This window comes from Podarcis cretensis, assembly GCF_951804945.1.
Source record: "Podarcis cretensis genome assembly, chromosome: 8".
Classification (NCBI taxonomy): domain Eukaryota; kingdom Metazoa; phylum Chordata; class Lepidosauria; order Squamata; family Lacertidae; genus Podarcis; species Podarcis cretensis.
The window spans coordinates 8,119,120-8,135,720 of NC_137177.1; the positions used below are offsets into that span (position 1 = coordinate 8,119,120).

Sequence of the window (16,601 nt, forward strand, 5' to 3'; positions counted from 1 at the left end):
ATCTACCGCAGATGCTTCAGTTGAGATTCCTGCATTGCAGGGGTTTGGCTAGATCAGGGGTAGGCAAACTAAGGCCCGGGGGCCGGATCCGGCCCAATCGCCTTCTCAATCTGGCCCACGGATGGTCCGGGAATCAGCATGGTTTTTACATGAGTAGAATGTGCCCTTTTATTTAAAGTGCATCTCTAGGTTATTTGGGGGCCCGCCTGTTGTTTTCACATGAGTAGAATGTGTGCTTTTATTTAAAATGCATCTCTGGGTTATTTGTGGGGCATAGGAATCCGTTCTCGCCCCCCCCCCAATATAGTCCAGCCCCCCACAAGGTCTGAGGGACAGTGGACCGGCCCCCTGCTGAAAAAGGTTGCTGACCCCTAGCCTAGATGAGCCTTGGAGTCCCTTCCAATTCTTCTATGATTTATGCATTGAATTCCACACGCTTTCTGTGTGGTTTCAGTTTCCCCAACGCTGTAGCCGTAAGAGCCAGAAACCTTAAAAAGCGACATCTCTGTTCTCTTTCTGAGACAAATTAGGTTCAGCTTGCCGTAACTGCTAGCAGAAGTGCAGTTTTGCAAACCGCCGGGCGCTATGTTAATTCCACTGTCGTTAGATGGCTGTAAAGTTAAGGAATTATTAAGGCGCTGGGATTTCCCACTGCCTCTGTTGCCGGATCCTCCTAACCACAGCGCATTGTTTTGCTGCCCCCTAGAGGTGACCGACTGCCTCTCACAGCCCTGCAGCCATGGTGGGACTTGCAAGGACCTCCCTGACGGCTTCAAGTGCCTCTGCCCTCCACAATGGACAGGGAAGACCTGCCAGATCGGTGAGGATTTTTGCCCTTTGTTGCGTGACATTCTGTGGTCCAGAGTTGCTCCTTCCTCCTTGGGTTACATCACCCCCTCCTACCCTTTCCCCCAGGGTCGTCTTTAGCAGATGCGGTGCCGGGGTGCAAATATCCGCCCAGTGCCCCCAAATTACCACGGATGGGGGGGGGGGGGAGCTGCGCACTGCCAGCCACATACCGTATTTTTCGCTCCATAAGACGCACCTAGTTTTTAGAGGAGGAAAACAAGAAAAAAAATATTCCGAATGAAACAGTGGATGTATGATTTTTGTGGTTCATGATGTGGCCACAGACATGATATGTGATTTGACGGTGAGTTTGGGGTAACCCAATGCAAAAATCCTGAGAATCCATGTGGATCTGTGCTTTGTAACCACATTTTTGCGCCATTGCGGCCCCACGAAACAGTGGATGCATGATTTTTTGGGGTGCAGGCTGTAGCCATGGATATGCTATGTGATCTGATGGTGAATTTGGGGTTACCCAATGCAAAATTCCTGAGGAGCCATGTGCTTTTACCTCCTCCCTCCCAGGCAGCCTCCTTTATCACTAGAGTCCCTTATCTCCCTCCTGATCACTTGCTGATCAGCTGATAAGCGGCTTCCTTTCAACACCCCCTTCCCTCTTTCTTTATAAAAAAAGCACGATTTGCTTTTTGCCCCTGGGCAATTCGGCTCCAGGGACCACACATTCACTGTATACACACAGACATTTCCCCTTACTTTTTAGGAGGGGAAAAGTGTGTCTTATGGAGCGAAAAATATGGTAGTTAGCGGGGCGCAGTTTCCATCCTAAGCCTCTGTAGGAATCGCTCTCCTCCCGTGGAGGCTTGGGAGGCAAGCTGCACGCCCGCCAGCCATATAGTTGACGGGGCGAAGCTGGTGGGCGTGCAGGGAAAGGGGAGGCCGCCGGCAAAGCCGCGGAGCTCCCCCACTCGCTGAGGTGCCCCTGAGAGGCCGGCGCCCTGGCGCCATGCACCACTAAGGCCTTTGGGAAAGACGGCTCTGCTCTTCCCAAGGTTCCACCTCCTTGCCCTTCCAATTGGTCCTGTGTGATTTTCCTTTTCTTTCCTGTCCCCAAATCAACACCTGTCTCTCCCTCGCCTGCCCTGTTTTCAGCATTCTGGAAGGCTGAGACTTCCTCCTCCTCGGATGTTAGAATGTTTGTGCTCATTCCGCTGCTCCACAGTAGAACAGCCACTTAGGGGAGGTGAAAAACCCGGAGCTTTCAGCCTTTTAACAGGGGCGGGCTTTGGGTAATCTTTTGTAAAGTGGCGCCCTGTGCAAGCCAAAATTGGGTGCCCACAAATGGATCTTTTCCCATTATGGATCTTTTCAATTTTGCACCCCCTCGACTCGGCCACCCGCACTGCCCTAAATCCTGCGCTGATATCAGGCGCTTTCTGTGTTGGTTTCAGGTTTTTCTCTGTAACCATGAGGCCAGGTACTTGCAAAGTGGTGTAATCTCTCTGGTTTTTCTCCTGAGTCAGCTAGTTTGGAGTCCCTGGGCATGACTTCTGTCCAAGTATTATGGAGGTTCTGAACCCTGTTAATTAACTGGTGTGATTTACAGTTGCCACAAAATACACTCTTCTTAGATGGCTTTACAAATCAGACTGGGCATATTGCTGGAGGAAGGGTGCGTTTGGGTTTTAGTCACATACTTAGGCTGAACCTCCATTTACAAGAGTAGTATACCTCTAGTGGCTGGGTACAACCAGCGAGAGGCAACCCTTAGGCCACTACGCCCCTGCTTCCTAGAGAAATCTGGCTGATCACTGTTGGAAGCTGTGGGTGCTGACCGTGGTGGACCTTTGCTCTGATTTGGCTTGGCGTTTCCCATGTTCTTGTTTCCAGATGTGAATGAATGCCAGAAGAACCCATGTCTCCATGCGCGTGGGTGCAAAAACCTCATCGGGGGCTATTTCTGTGACTGTCTGGATGGCTGGACTGGAACAAACTGCAATATCAGTAAGGACGGGGGAGCCCAGTGGGGTGCGACATACATTCAGGAGTCGGGGCAAAGTAAGCCTTAATTTGGCTGACGCACTGCAATTTGTACCCGTAGCAAGGAGAAGGGCTGTTACCCAGTGATAAGAACACATCCACACCTTAGCAAGGCTAGGGGAAAACCTGGGCCTGAGACCTTAGAGAGACCTTTGTCCAATCAGATGAGATAATTGAGCCCTGGATGGATGACTGGTGAGACTCTGAACCAGGCAGCTATCTTCCTATAGACATAGAACTGTAAGGCTGTCGTCACGCAGCCGCCTTTGGAGGACTGGGGATGCCACATCACAGTTCTGGATTTGCATCACGTCAGGGTGCAGGAGGGGAGCAAAGGAGAAGGCAGGTATTAAAATGGTGGTTTTAAGCAACAGTAGAGGTTTGGATAAAGTGGGGATGGAGGTGTTATAAGGTGGATTTGGAGACCAGAAGTTGCCCCCTGCTGCTTTCGAGCCAGGTAGCTCAGCTGAAAACCGTCCTGGCCTTTTGCAATCTGGTTGGCTTCCTTGCTGAACATCAGGTGCATGACTGAGGGCAGATCCACACCACTGATTTAAAGCACACCCCACGCACATTTAAACCCCATGACCCCCCCCAAAGACTCAGGGAACTGTAGTTTGTTAAGGGTGCCAGGAATTGTGGCCCTGCGAGGGGAAAACTACAGTTCCCAGAATTATTTGAGGAAAGCCACTGGATGCACTTTCAATGCATGGTGCGGATATGATGTAAGCCTTTCTTGTTCTGGCAGACATTTTAAGGTAGTGTTTGATTTTACGGATAAAATGTTTACTGTTTTATTGGCCTGTTTTCCATAGGTAGTTTTTTATGTACACCGCTGAGAAAGGGGAATAATCAAGGGGTATAGAAATGTCTTAAACCAGTGGCCCCCAATTTAGTGAAGTACTGCGGACCAGCTGTTTTTCGAAAGCCAAGCCATGGACCCCTTTACTTTTGAAATTTTTGATATCTCTATGATAGTTTTTGTTATGTGAATTGTGCCACAGAACCCCTAAATGGATTATGTGGAAGCACCCATTGGGAACCACTGTCTTAAATAAATAGTGTATTTCTTTCGCGGGAACTGGTTAGAACTTCAGTGATCACACACCCATTCTCTACTTTACCTCCTTATTCCCAAATAGGAGAAAACTCTTGCCGGAGACGATGTCGCAATGGAGGGACCTGCCAGGTAAGTGTGTGGGTGCTCAGGTCGGATTGAAAGAGAAAATTTTCAAAATCAAGAATTGGGGGCTGCCATTTTAGGGATGCTACCCTGAGAATCCACCCAACTCTGTGCTGGCAGAGACTTCTCGCCAGGTTATTTTCATCCTCTCAGCCTTGCCGGCTTTCTTGGACCACTGCCCTACTGCCGCAGAAGCCCACCAACCAGTAATCACAAAGTTCAAATACGGATTTAGCTCTTTGCTAGCAAACACACCATCCCCACAGACTGGGCTGAGTGTCAGGCCCAATTTGGCCCGCCATCTTGATTCAACATGGCGTCCAAACAGAGACAAAGATTGCCTCCCTGCCAACTCCCCAAGAACTCTTGTGCCGACTTTGGCAACGAGATATCAAGAGACGGCCGAACCTATAGAGAACAGACAGGATGGGCAACTTTCCAAAATATATAGTAGATGGGTTGCCTCAGTATAAAGTAGCTTAGGTATTCTAGATCTGTGATATCTGCCAGCCCATGATCTTTCTGTGGGCCTTACGTCTGCCTGGGGGAAGACTTCCACTTGGTAATCCTCACAGAACTCTAGCCCAATGGTTGCCATTAATTTGACTTTGAATTGATTTTAGAATGAATTGATTTTAGAATGCTGTGTTACTTTTATTGTTGTTAGCCGCTCTGAGCTCGGCTTTGGCTGGGGAGGGAGGGATATAAATAAATTATTATTATTATTATTATTATTATTATTATTATTATTATTATTTGTTCTGGCATGGGGAACCTCTTTGACTGCAGATCCCACAAGCTCAACCCAGCGTGGCCAATGAGCTGGATGACAAGGGTTGGGGTTTAGCAATACTTGGGGGGCCAGTTTCCCTTTGTGCAAGTTCATCTGTGAGTTGTCCGCAATTTCATTTAATGGGATCCTCTTTAGCCCATTTGCGTTATTCCTGCATTGCGGGGAGTTGGTCTAGATGACCCTTGGGTACTTTCCAACTGAACAACTCAATAATAATAATTTATTATTTATACCCCGCCCATCTGGCTGGACTTCCCCAGCCACCCTGGGCAACTTCCAATAAAGTACAGTGGTGCCTCGCAAGACGAAATTAATCCGTTCCGTGAGGCTCTTCGTATAGCGGTTTTTTCGTCTTGCGAAGCAAGCCCATTGACAGCGGATTAGCGCTATTAGCGGTTTAGCGGCTTTTAGCGATCAGCTGTTAAGCGGCTTATCAGCAGATCAGCTGATAAGCGGCTTAGCGCCTTAGGAAAAGGGGGGGGGGAAAGGGGGAAAAACCCGCAGGAACTCGCAAGACATTTTCGTCTTGTGAAGCAAGCCCATAGGGAAATTCGTTTTGCGAAGCGCCTCCAAAACGGAAAACCCTTTCGTCTAGCGGGCTTTCCGTCTTGCGAGGCGTTCGTCTTGCGGGGCACCACTGTATTAAAATACAGTGGTCTGTTAAACATTAAAAGCTTCCCTAAAGAGGGCTGCCGCCAGATGTCTTCTAAAAGTCTGGTAGTTGTTGTTCCCTTCACATCTGAAGGGAGGGCGTTCCACAGGGCGGGGGCCACTACCGTGAAGTCCCTCTGTCTGGTTCCCTGTAACTTGGCTTCTCGCAGCGAGGGAACTGCCAGAAGGCCCTCGGAGCTGGACCTCAGCGTCCAGGCAGAATGATGGGGGTGGAGACGCTCCTTCAGGTATACTGGACCGAGGCCGTTTAGGGCTTTAAAGGTCAGCACCAACACTTTGAATTGTGCTCAGAAACGTACTGGGAGCCAATGTAGGTCTTTCAAGACCGGTGTTATGTGGTCTCGGCGGCCACTCCCAGTCACCAGTCTAGCTGCCACATTCTGGATCAGTTGTAGTTTCTGGGTCACCTTCAAAGGTAGCCCCACGTAGAGTGCATTGCAGTAGTCCAAGCAAGAGATAACCAGAGCATGCACCACTCTGGCGAGACAGTCCGCGGGCAGGTACGGTTTCAGCCTGCGTACCAGTTGGAGCTGGTAGACAGCTGCCCTGGACACAGAATTGACCTGCGCCTCCATGGACAGCTGTGAGTCCAAAATGACTCCCAGGCTGCGCACCTGGTCCTTCAGGGGCACAGTTACCTCATTCAGGACCAGGGAGTCCTCCACACTTGCCTGCCTCCTGTCCCCCAAAAACAGTACTTCTGTCTTGTCAGGATTCACCCTCAATCTGTTAGCTGCCACGATTCCTATGTCCCTTCCTGTGCTCCACAATTCCCCTCCCTATGCAACTCGAAGACTCGCTAATGCCAGTTCCTCTCTCTCTCCTCCTCTCTGTTCCCAACAGGTGAAAGGCGGAAGGCACCTCTGCACCTGCCGGGAGGGCTACACAGGCGCAGAGTGCGAGACGGAGCTGAGCGCCTGTGGTGGCGCCCCCTGCCTGCACGGAGGGCAATGCCAGGAGATGGAAAACAAGACCTTTCTTTGCAACTGCCCTCCCGGGCTTAGTGGCAGTCGCTGCGAGGTACTGAATGAATTTTATTATTAGGGTCACAGACCAGTTCCGGCTCACTTACAATATCTGGAAAATCATAAAACACAACAGGAATACATTGAATTGCAACTGGGTATAACAGAGACAGTACAGTTATAGCGGCAGTTAAAAATATATGTTAAATCTTGATCACTAAAATATAATCTAAAATTGACATTTAAAACCTTTAATGCTGTATTGTTTTTAACTCGATCGGAAGCTGCCCAGAGTGGCTGGGGAAACTCAGCCAGATGGGCGGGGTATAAATAAATTATTATTATTATTATTATCACCATTTTGGTAGTACAGCTTGTTCCCTAAGTTTTAAGGCAGTCGCACAGAATTTGGCCACCCTTAGCGTGATCTCTGACGCAGGTGGCGCTGTGGGTTAAAGCCTCAGCGCCTAGGACTTGCCGATCGAAAGGTCGGCGGTTCGAATCCCTGCGGCGGGGTGCGCTCCCGCTGCTCGGTCCCAGCGCCTGCCAACCTAGCAGTTCGAAAGCACCTCCGGGTGCAAGTAGATAAATAGGGACCGCTTACCAGCGGGAAGGTAAACGGCGTTTCCGTGTGCGGCTCTGGCTCGCCAGAGCAGCAATGTCACGCTGGCCACGTGACCCGGAAGTGTCTCCGGACAGCGCTGGCCCCTGGCCTCTTAAGTGAGATGGGCGCACAACCCCAGAGTCTGTCAAGACTGGCCTGTACGGGCAGGGGTACCTTTACCTTTACCTTTACCTAGCGTGATCTCTAGATCCTTGTCCTCTACCAGGAGTTTTAGACATTGAAGTTCGGACCCGTTTGGAGATTTTTGTATAACAGGAGTGATAAATACCGAGCGTATATCCGTGTAGAAATGGCAGTATAACAAGGCATGAGAGACAGTTTCTACCTCCATCAAGCCGCAGAGGCAGACTCGTTCCACGTATGGTTTACCCTTGAATCTGCCCTGCAGTAAGGCAGGTGGCAGCACGTTGGTCGCTGCGAGGTAATTGTCCCCTGGTCCTGGGGTGTCTCAGGCTTCTGTGAGGCAAGGTCAAAGCACCAAGCTAAAACTCTTCAGTTCCTAAAAGGATCACGGGGCAAGGGTGTCGAGACAGTGCTGCGTGGATCTCTTTTTTTATATATATATATATAATATTTTTTATTAAGTTTTATCAAAGAAAAAGGTTACATAAAGAAAAACACAGTGCACATAAACATACAAAAGACCTCAGAATACAAAAAAAGCAAACAATTAACATATTAGAAAAAAAAGAAAAACCAAAAAAGAGAGAAAAAGTTAAAACACTAAAAAAGATTCAAAAAGTTAAGAATAAAAATCCCTCTCTTTAATTTCTTACCATTCATAAACCTATTTTCTTGACTTCCTCACACACACCCCTTTCTTGTATTCCAATTTAAAATTGATTAGCAAATTCCTTCTTATTAATTTTATCCTTAATTATCTTTCTTCACATATTGTTTGTTCCTGATTTTCATCTAATATCTATCCCTTCTTTCATATTCTTATTTCACCTTTTTTACTAGAACCCAATCATTTCATTTCAATGTCATCAACATTCAAAAATTTTACAATGTTTTTCTGCGCGGATCTCTTTCATCAATCTGGGTGTTGTTTCTCGTGGAGCCTCGAAAGCTGAGCGTGATCCCCTGTGCCTTCATAGAATAGATGGAAGGGACCCTGAGGGTCATCTAGTCCAACCCCGCCCTGTAATGCAGGAATCTCGGCTATACTGTCCATGGCAGATGGCCACCCAACCTCTGCTTAAAAGCTCCAAGGAAAGAGAATCCATCACCTCCCAAGGGAGCCTGTTGTCTAACAGCTCCTGCTGTCAGAAAGTTCTTCCTGGTGTTTACTCCTTTCTTGTCGTTGGAATCCATTGCTTCAGGTCCTACCTGCCAGAGCAGTGGAAAACACATCTTCCATGTGAAAGCCCTTTGGATTGAAATGGCCGTAATTAATAATAATAATAATAATAATAATAATACAGTCATACCTCGAGTCACAGGCACTTCAGGTTGTGTGTTTTCGGGTTGTGCACCGCGCCGAGCCCGGAAGTACCGGAACGGTTTACTTCCGGGTTTCGGCGCTCGCGCATGCGCATGCGCAGAAGCACTAAATCGCAATTTGCGCATGCGCAGAAGCGCCAAATCACAACCCGCACGTGCACAGATGGGTTGCGAACGTACCTCCCACACGGATCATGTTGGCAACCCGAGCATTCACTGTAATAATAATATTAATAATAATAATAATAATACTACAGTGGTACCTCAGGTTAAGTACTTAATTCGTTCCGGAGGTCCGTATTTAACCTGAAACTGTTCTTAACCTGAAGCACCACTTTAGCTAATGGGGCCTCCTGCTGCTGCCCCGCCGCTGGAGCCCAATTTCTGTTCATATCCTGAAGCAAAGTTCTTAACCTGAAGCACTATTTCTGGGTTAGCGGAGTCTGTAACCTGAAGTGTATGTAACCTGAAGTGTATGTAACCTGAGGTACCACTGTAATAATATTTTTACTGTTTGTACCCCGCCCACCTGACTGGGTTTCCCCAGCCACTCTGGGCGGCTTCCAACATATATAAAAGCGTAATAAAACATCAAAGATTAAACAACTTCCCTGTATATCATATCACCTCTCCGTCTTCTCCAGGCTAAACAGTCCCAGCTTCCTCATAAGGCTTGCTTTCCAGAACCTATGCTTTCGTGCAGTGCATTCACAAAGTTAAATATGTTATGCAAAATGCACGCAGATGCGCTCACTTTGAGTGACGTATGCATCGCAGAATGTTGCCTGTGCAAATTGTGCCTTTTCGGGTGGGGGGGAGAGAAGAGTGGAGTCCAGGCTTTCTGCAAATGGCCGTCTTTGCAACCACCTCTGGCAATCTGGAACATTTCTGCCCCACCCGGTTGCAGCCCCCTCTCCACCCCTCCGCAACCAATTTGTGTCCTTGTTCTTTGGATCCGGCAGGTCTTTGTGGATCCCTGCTCCTCGAACCCATGTCCCGACAACGCTTCCTGCGTGGGCAGCGAGGGCAGCTACGTCTGCTCCTGCCCCGAAGGTGCTGCTTGCCGGCAACTGCGAGAGGCCTGCCTGGACGGCGTGTGCCAAGGTAGGTGCCAGGAGCCGCTGGCGGGGCCCAGGGTAACACTGCCAGAGTGCTATAGGAGAGGTCAACAACGGCTGCCACTTGTATACACACCCCTCTCTCTGTCCTCTGAACAAACACTGTCTGGGTTCAAGGGCACATTACAGCCCGGTTGCAAAGTGAGGCCGGTGAGGGGCAGGTCTGGGGAAAGCCCTGAGCAGCCGCATAGAGAAGCCTGGAGGGCCACGTTGAACCCACAAACCCAAGTGTCGAAGTGTGAGCCAGCAGTAAATCGCACTGTTCGAAGTTGGAGTTAACTGTTTATTAGCCAAAAAAACCAACGATCTGCACAGCCTTGGTTGAGTGTCAGGCCTAAGGAGCACAGCAACTCATCCTGGTAGGTTTGGGCCCATGAATCAGCTGAAAGTCCCTGCCTTCCCACAGCAGCCTATGTCCCCTCCTCTCCAAGCAAAAGGAGACGGCGTATTTCATGCCTCTTCTGCTCCTGGGAGTGCAGGCAGGAGGGAAGCTTGTTGAAGCAGGAGTGTAGCCTTATTGGAGTTCACCGATTGGGTCTGCGTTGCTCCGGGACAGGAGGAAGGAAGTCAAATGACACTGAGGTTGGTTCAAAGAAAGAGTTTATTCTGCTTTCCGGATAGCAGAAGGCACTTGCGTGGTGAGTCCACAGCAAGTCCAAAGAAATCAGAGATTACATGCAGTATATATATCCTCCAGGCACCCTCTTCTTCCTTCCCCAGGACTCCAACCACGTCAGCCTATGTACGCAGGTTGACATCACATATGTTCTTGCTCTGGTATTCTTAACCATAAAAGGGTATTCCTTCCTGTACTTCTGACCATAAAAGGATCTTCCTCTTCCTACTCTTATCTTGGAGGAAGAGGTCGTCATCTCCGAGAACACGCTCTGGCGTTGTTCCCGGACTTAGGTCTGTGCGTCTTTTGTGGTCAGGACATAAGATAAGGCACAGACGTGTCTTCTCTGTTCTACTGGTACAGTCAGGGTCATTCCTTGCCGTGACTGATAAAGGAGAGAGTTTGTTTATACAGCTGTGTCCTTGTTATGCATTTGCTCAACAGCTCAAGTTTTATGCATTTTAGAGTGCTCTCTTGGAGAAACAAGAAAAGGGGGGGGGGGTTTGAGTCAGTTTTAAACTGACTGCACAGAAACCCATTCCTTCAGGAAGGGGTGGGACTTTCTGGTTTCCTCACCAGCCTGCCCGATCTCTGCCTCTTGGCCTTGCTCCTCTTCAGCCTCTGCTTCTGCCTCTGCTTCTGGACTGCTGTCCGCCAGACTCTTCCAGCTCACTAAGCCCCGTTTCCTCTTCAGGGGATTATGGGTGTTGTAGTCCAACAAAACATCTTTCCCATCCCTGGAGAGACCTAGGACTGAACCTGGAGCCTCCTGCTCTGCTTACAGAGCCCTGGGGGTAATTTGGGACCACCTTCCTTAACCCGGAGCTCTCCAGACTACAACTCCCATCAGCCACGCTGCCTGACCGAGGATGATGGGAGTGGTAGTCTGAAAGACCAGGTTGGGAATGCCTGTTTTTTTTGTTTCCCAGCAGGCAAGGCCTCATTCATCCTCCTCTCCCTTCCAGGTGCCGCCAACCCAACGATCCTCTATGTGCTGCTGCCGCTGGCTGCCCTGCTCGTCCTGGCGGTCCCCACCTTGGTCCTCCTGGCGCTGTGGATCCACCGCAAATCCCAGGGGACTCCTCCAGCCGCACCGGAACCCGCCACCAACAACAGCCTGCAGCCCGACGCCGTCCACCTGATCCGCAACTTCACCCACGGCGACGCCGAGGGTGGGACCGGGGAGGAGGAGGCCACGGCCAAGGCGGGGCGACCCCCAGGAACGCGCCCGCCCTGCGGGCTCCCAAAGACAGACATCTCCAACGAGGAGAGGGCCAAACTGAACCGGCTGAACGCCGCCCCGGCCTTGCCAAGGCCTCTGCTCTGACCCAGCGGGAGAGGGGACGGTGTTTCAGCTGTGTGCAAAAAAATTAAAAAGGCGGAGAGGGGAATTGGACCCGCAGAGGAGGACTCCGTCAGCACTGCGATCAGGGGCTAAAGAGCCCAGTGGCACTGCCCCCCGGAAAAAAGGGGGGTGTGCGATCCCCAAAGCACTTTCCTGACCAATCAAGCCTTTTGTAGTAGCAGTCCGTCCATACTTGCCCAGCGCTGCTGTATTTCTGACTTGGAAAGGATGTCAGGGTTCCTGTCTGCCTTTCACTTTAGGGCAGCGAGGAGCAGCTTCTGTGAAACACGTGTGCTGGCAGGCGGAAGCCCAACAGGTTGGGTCACCGGATGACGACCCCACTCCTTAAAGGGGGATCGGTTGGGGAGATTAGTTCTCTGGATGCGAGGAAAGCCGTCCCTCCAAACTTTAGTCTGGCAAAGGCAATATGGAAGCCGGGAGGATTTTGGCTCCGCTGCCGGACTTTTCTCAGAGAGTCCAGGTTGGCCAGAGGACAATGAAAAGTCACCTTGCCTTGCTTCTGCTTCCGAAGGGGTTAAAGGGGTGTGTGTGTCTAATTTGAATGGAGAGAAGGGATTGGAGGAGCTGGGCCGCGCCCATCTGGACCTAGCCACCGATTGGCTACATGGTCCGGAAAGCAACATTATGGAGTGCAGGGGGGCCAGGGCAGAAGATTGCCTTGTGGCCAAGTGACAACTGCCAGCCGTTTTGCTACGAGGAAAAACAATGCCAGCCCTTGCTTCCTCCTCTGCCTGAGGGGACTGGAGGAGGACCAGGGAAGGCAGCAGGGGAGAAGAATGGAGACCCCCAAAAAGCAGGCAGAGGGGGCTGGTGTTGACAAAAAGCGCAGGAAGCAGCGAGTGCCACACTCCTTGGAGGGCTGGATCTGCCGCCCATCACAGCCTGCCGCCTGAGGCAACTGCCTCATCGAGCGTCATGATGGGCCAGCCCTGCTGGGAGGGGTGGCAAATGGGCCAAGGAGAAGCCCGTCGAAGGCCCTACATCCCCACCAATTGTATCAGCCATCTCTTGTCACAAGGCATCAAAGCTAAGATCTCCCTTCCTGGATCAGACCAGAGGTCATCTTTTCTGCCTACAAGAGCCTGTCAGGTGACTCAGAGAATGGTCCTGTGGGGGTGGGCACGCTGTCCCCCCACCCTAAATCTAGTGCCTCTGTGCTCCTGGATGTTTCAAGCCAGGGATGGGGGAACCTGTAGTCCTCTGGGTGTTACTGGACTACAACTCCCATCCGCTCCAGCCAGTGTGGCCGTTGGTCAGGGATGATGGGAGCTGTAGTCTAGTGAACGTCTGGAAGGCCCAGATTTAGTCCATCATGGTTAAGAGTCATTTGGTGCAAGACTTTCCGTCCTTGAGAGTTTTCCTAGCCTCCGGAAGCAGCAGCTGGTTAGTTCTGGGTATAGATATCTAGCGCCTGGACACCTGCTTTTGCTCCCTGGGCAGCTCCACAGCCATGAAGGGGAAGGTCCGGTGGTCTAAACCAGGGGTCAGCAACCTTTTTCAGCCATGGGCCGGTCCACTGTCCCTCAGACCATGTGGTAGGCTGGACTATATATTTTTTTTTGGGGGGGGGGAAAGAATGAATTCCTATTCCCCACAAATAACCCGGAGATGCATTTTTACTAAAAGCACACATTCTACTCATGTAAAAACACCAGGCAGGCCCCCAAATAACCCAGAGATGCATTTTAAATAAAAGGACACATTCTACTCATGTAAAAACCACGCTGATTCCTGGACCATCCGCGGGCCGGATTGAGAAGTTTGCCTACCCTGGTCTAAACTGAGACTAAAAATGTAATCTCCAAATGAGCTGGGGTGTTGGTCCTAATGCATGATGGGGTGTAGAAGCCACTCTACATTAGGAGATGCCCGCTGTGGTTTCTGTTGCAGAAGATGATGTAAGTTTGCACAGTGAGCAGTTGTGGAGGGTAAAGCTAGCGCCAGCCCTATCATTAGTCCAAGCAAGCAGCTGCCTCAGGCGGCAGTTAGCAGGGGGTGGCAGCAGTTTCTCCACACAAACACACCCCAATACTCAACTCCCCTAAACTAGCTGACTCGTCACCTCCTAAGCTAGCTTGATGACCTTCAGATGTGGTGGAAGATGCCAACCTAGTGTTGAAATCAGAGTCGCCCGTCGGTCTGGCTGGATTCTGTACGCAGAACAAGGCAACGCCATCTTGCCATTTGCCTCCGGCTGTGCTGGTCCCAAGGGCTAACCGTGCAGCGAGGTCCGAGTCCAGTCCAAGGTCAAGGGTGCGGTATGGAGGCTGTCCATCAAAGCTGAAGCGGGGTCCAGGGCGGGGAGTCGGGTGGGGTCAGGAACTCTGGCAGAAGAGCAGGACAGAGTGCAGGCAGGAACAGGCTACCAACAATGTTGCTCCTGCAACTTGGGACTGGGGCTGGCTGGCTTTTATCTGTCCCGAGGCATAGGGCAGCCCCGATCCTCTGGTGACTCGCCTCTCCTGGCCTGGAGGTGAGCACTCCTCCTGCGGGAACTTAGTTCCATCCGCCTCTCTGCCCTGAGCCTCTGCAGCTCAGGAGAGGCTGGAGGGTTACCGGACCCAGAGACAACCTCAGCTTCCCCTGACGGGGCTGAGAGTGGAGCACCTGCAGGCAATGGGTCCTCCATCACCTCAGGAGCCAGAGCAGACTCAGCTGACGCCTGCACCTGAGGATCCAGCACAGGTGAGGACCCTTCAGGATCAAGCCCCAGCCCCGGCTCAGCTGGTTCTGGAGGCGGGGAATCCTGTGCAGGCTGGGATCCCTCAGGTTCAGCCTCCGAGTCCGAATCCCAGGCCACCACACCGGCAGCATAGTGTCACGGGCAGGCCCCGGGGAAAGGCATTGTCTTTTCCCTCCACCCTGGGGTATCTTATTGTTCCCAGTTGCGACTTTCTGGCAAATGGCCTGTTTGAATCTGATTCAGAAAAACTGGACCCCTTTGTGTCTCCTTATCTGCCTCCGAGGCGGCTCAGTTGCTAACCACTCCTTTGTGAAACCATCCCGGTTTCCGTAGTCCTGCGAATTGCATACCCCAAGTTGCGCTTGGTGCTTCCAAGGTGACGTTGAGTCGTTGGTTACAGCAGGCTTCACCAACCTGGTGCCCTCTGGATATTTTGGACTACAACTCCCATCAGCCATTGCATGCTCTTTCAAACAAGATGAGGAAAGACTCTGGATTTTCTTTCTCTTTTGAATTCGGGGAAATGCTTAAGATCAGTTTATTGAAGAACAAACAAGTTTTAAATATACAGTGGTATCTCGGGTTAAGTACTTAATTCGTTCCGGAGGTCTGTTCTTAACCTGAAACTGTTCTTAACCTGAAGCACCACTTTAGCTAATGGGGCCTCCTGCTGCTGCTGTCCTGCCGCTGCACGATTTCTGTTCTTATCCTGAAGCAAAGTTCTTAACCCGGGGTAGTATTTCTGGGTTAGCGGAGTCTGTAACCTGAAGCGTATGTAACCGGAAGCGTCTGTAACCCGAGGTACCACTGTATTCAGAACGGTTTCTCAAATTCGCACCCTTAACTAGATGTGGCACAGAAATGAGGAGACTGGAACTGGCAGCTAATAATAATAATAATAAATTTTATTTATACCACATCTTCTCCGGCCAGAGCTGGGCTCAGGGCAGCTAACACCAGTAAAATTACAGTAAAAACATAATAGGGGGGAAAAACACCAATTTAAAATGCAGTTTAAAATGCAGTTTAAAATGCAGCCTCATTTTAAAAGTAGCCTATAGATCAAAACCATAAGGGGAGGAAAACATAAGGGCCAGACTGAGTCCAAACCAAAGGCCAGGCGGAACAGCTCCGTCTTGCAGGCCCTGCGGAAAGATGTCAAGCCCCGCAGGGCTCTAGTCTCTTGTGACAGTGCGTTCCACCAAGTTGGGGCCAGTACTGAAAAGGCCCTGGCCCTAGCTGGGGAAAACCAAAATAATACGTTATACATGCTCAATGTATCCTTGTCAAACCATCACCTATTGCACATTTAACTTCCAGCATAAATAGGGAACTGAAGTATCTGGTGAAAGAGCGACGTCCCAAAAACTATACAGGAGGCAGCAACGTTAGCTGACCAAATTAATGAAATTAGAGACAGGGGCTGATGGGAGTCGTAGTCCAATACACAGGGTGACGAAGATCGCGAATGCTCATTGCCACAGATCCGCCTGCCTCCATATACTATGCTTACCGCATTGCCACAGTCCCCTTCCTTAAAATCATATAAAGTTGGAAGGGAGACCCCAAGAGTCCAACTCCCTGCAGAGCAGGAAATATTTTGCCCAACGTGGGGCTCGAACCCACAAAAATGCGATTTAAGAGTCCCGCGCCATATCGACTGAGTTATCCAGAGTTTCTTGGGCATATCTGGACCAAAGTCTGCCAGCTGCCGACCCAAATCGGGGACCGACTCTCCCTCCTTCCCTACTGGCCAGAGTATGCATTATTGCTATTGTCATTAATAAGAATAATCCATTACTCTGAATCAGATAGAACTTGTACAGATTTGAAAATGGGGAAGAACAATGGGTGGGAGGGTAACAGTATCCCCAACCCAACTGGGAGTGGGCTGAATGTATTTAAATTGTAATATACTGTAAAGATGACTTTATAGCTTTTTGTTGATGATCTTCTGGATACTTTTAAGATGATAATTGATGATTATTTTGTACTGGGGCACAGTTGAAGAAACCCGAGTAAATACTTTATTTGCCTCATTTATTGACTTGGGAGAAATTTCATTTCCTGGCTCAGGGTGGTCTGTCCCAGAATGGTTCCGATTGTCATCGCGGATATTACGGCATCCAAACCACTTGACCAGTGGACAGCTTTAAACAGGGGACCCTACTGGCTCCCTGTGTCACTAGAGTGTGCCATTTTAGGGGGTGAAACTTAATTTTTTGCAAATTTCTTCAGTGAGGTCTCTTTAAAATATTTTTGGGTGTGAGTAATTCAGATCTGCTGG

At 50.1% G+C, this 16,601-nt stretch overlaps 1 protein-coding gene across 1 annotated transcript in view; it reads left to right on the forward strand.

The window, feature by feature from the left end:
• LOC307223371 (uncharacterized protein) overlaps window positions 1-16,353 on the forward strand; it is a gene marked incomplete at its 5' end in the record, with an annotated part of 58,482 nt that extends 42,129 nt beyond the window's left edge. The window contains 6 exons of the mRNA XM_079989339.1: window positions 707-820; window positions 2,698-2,811; window positions 3,990-4,036; window positions 6,339-6,515; window positions 9,494-9,635; window positions 11,231-16,353. Coding sequence (XP_079845465.1) covers window positions 707-820; window positions 2,698-2,811; window positions 3,990-4,036; window positions 6,339-6,515; window positions 9,494-9,635; window positions 11,231-11,592 — 956 coding nt within the window. The 3' untranslated portion in view covers window positions 11,593-16,353. The remainder of the gene's footprint in view (window positions 1-706; window positions 821-2,697; window positions 2,812-3,989; window positions 4,037-6,338; window positions 6,516-9,493; window positions 9,636-11,230) is intronic.
• Between the last annotated feature and the right edge of the window lie 248 nt (window positions 16,354-16,601).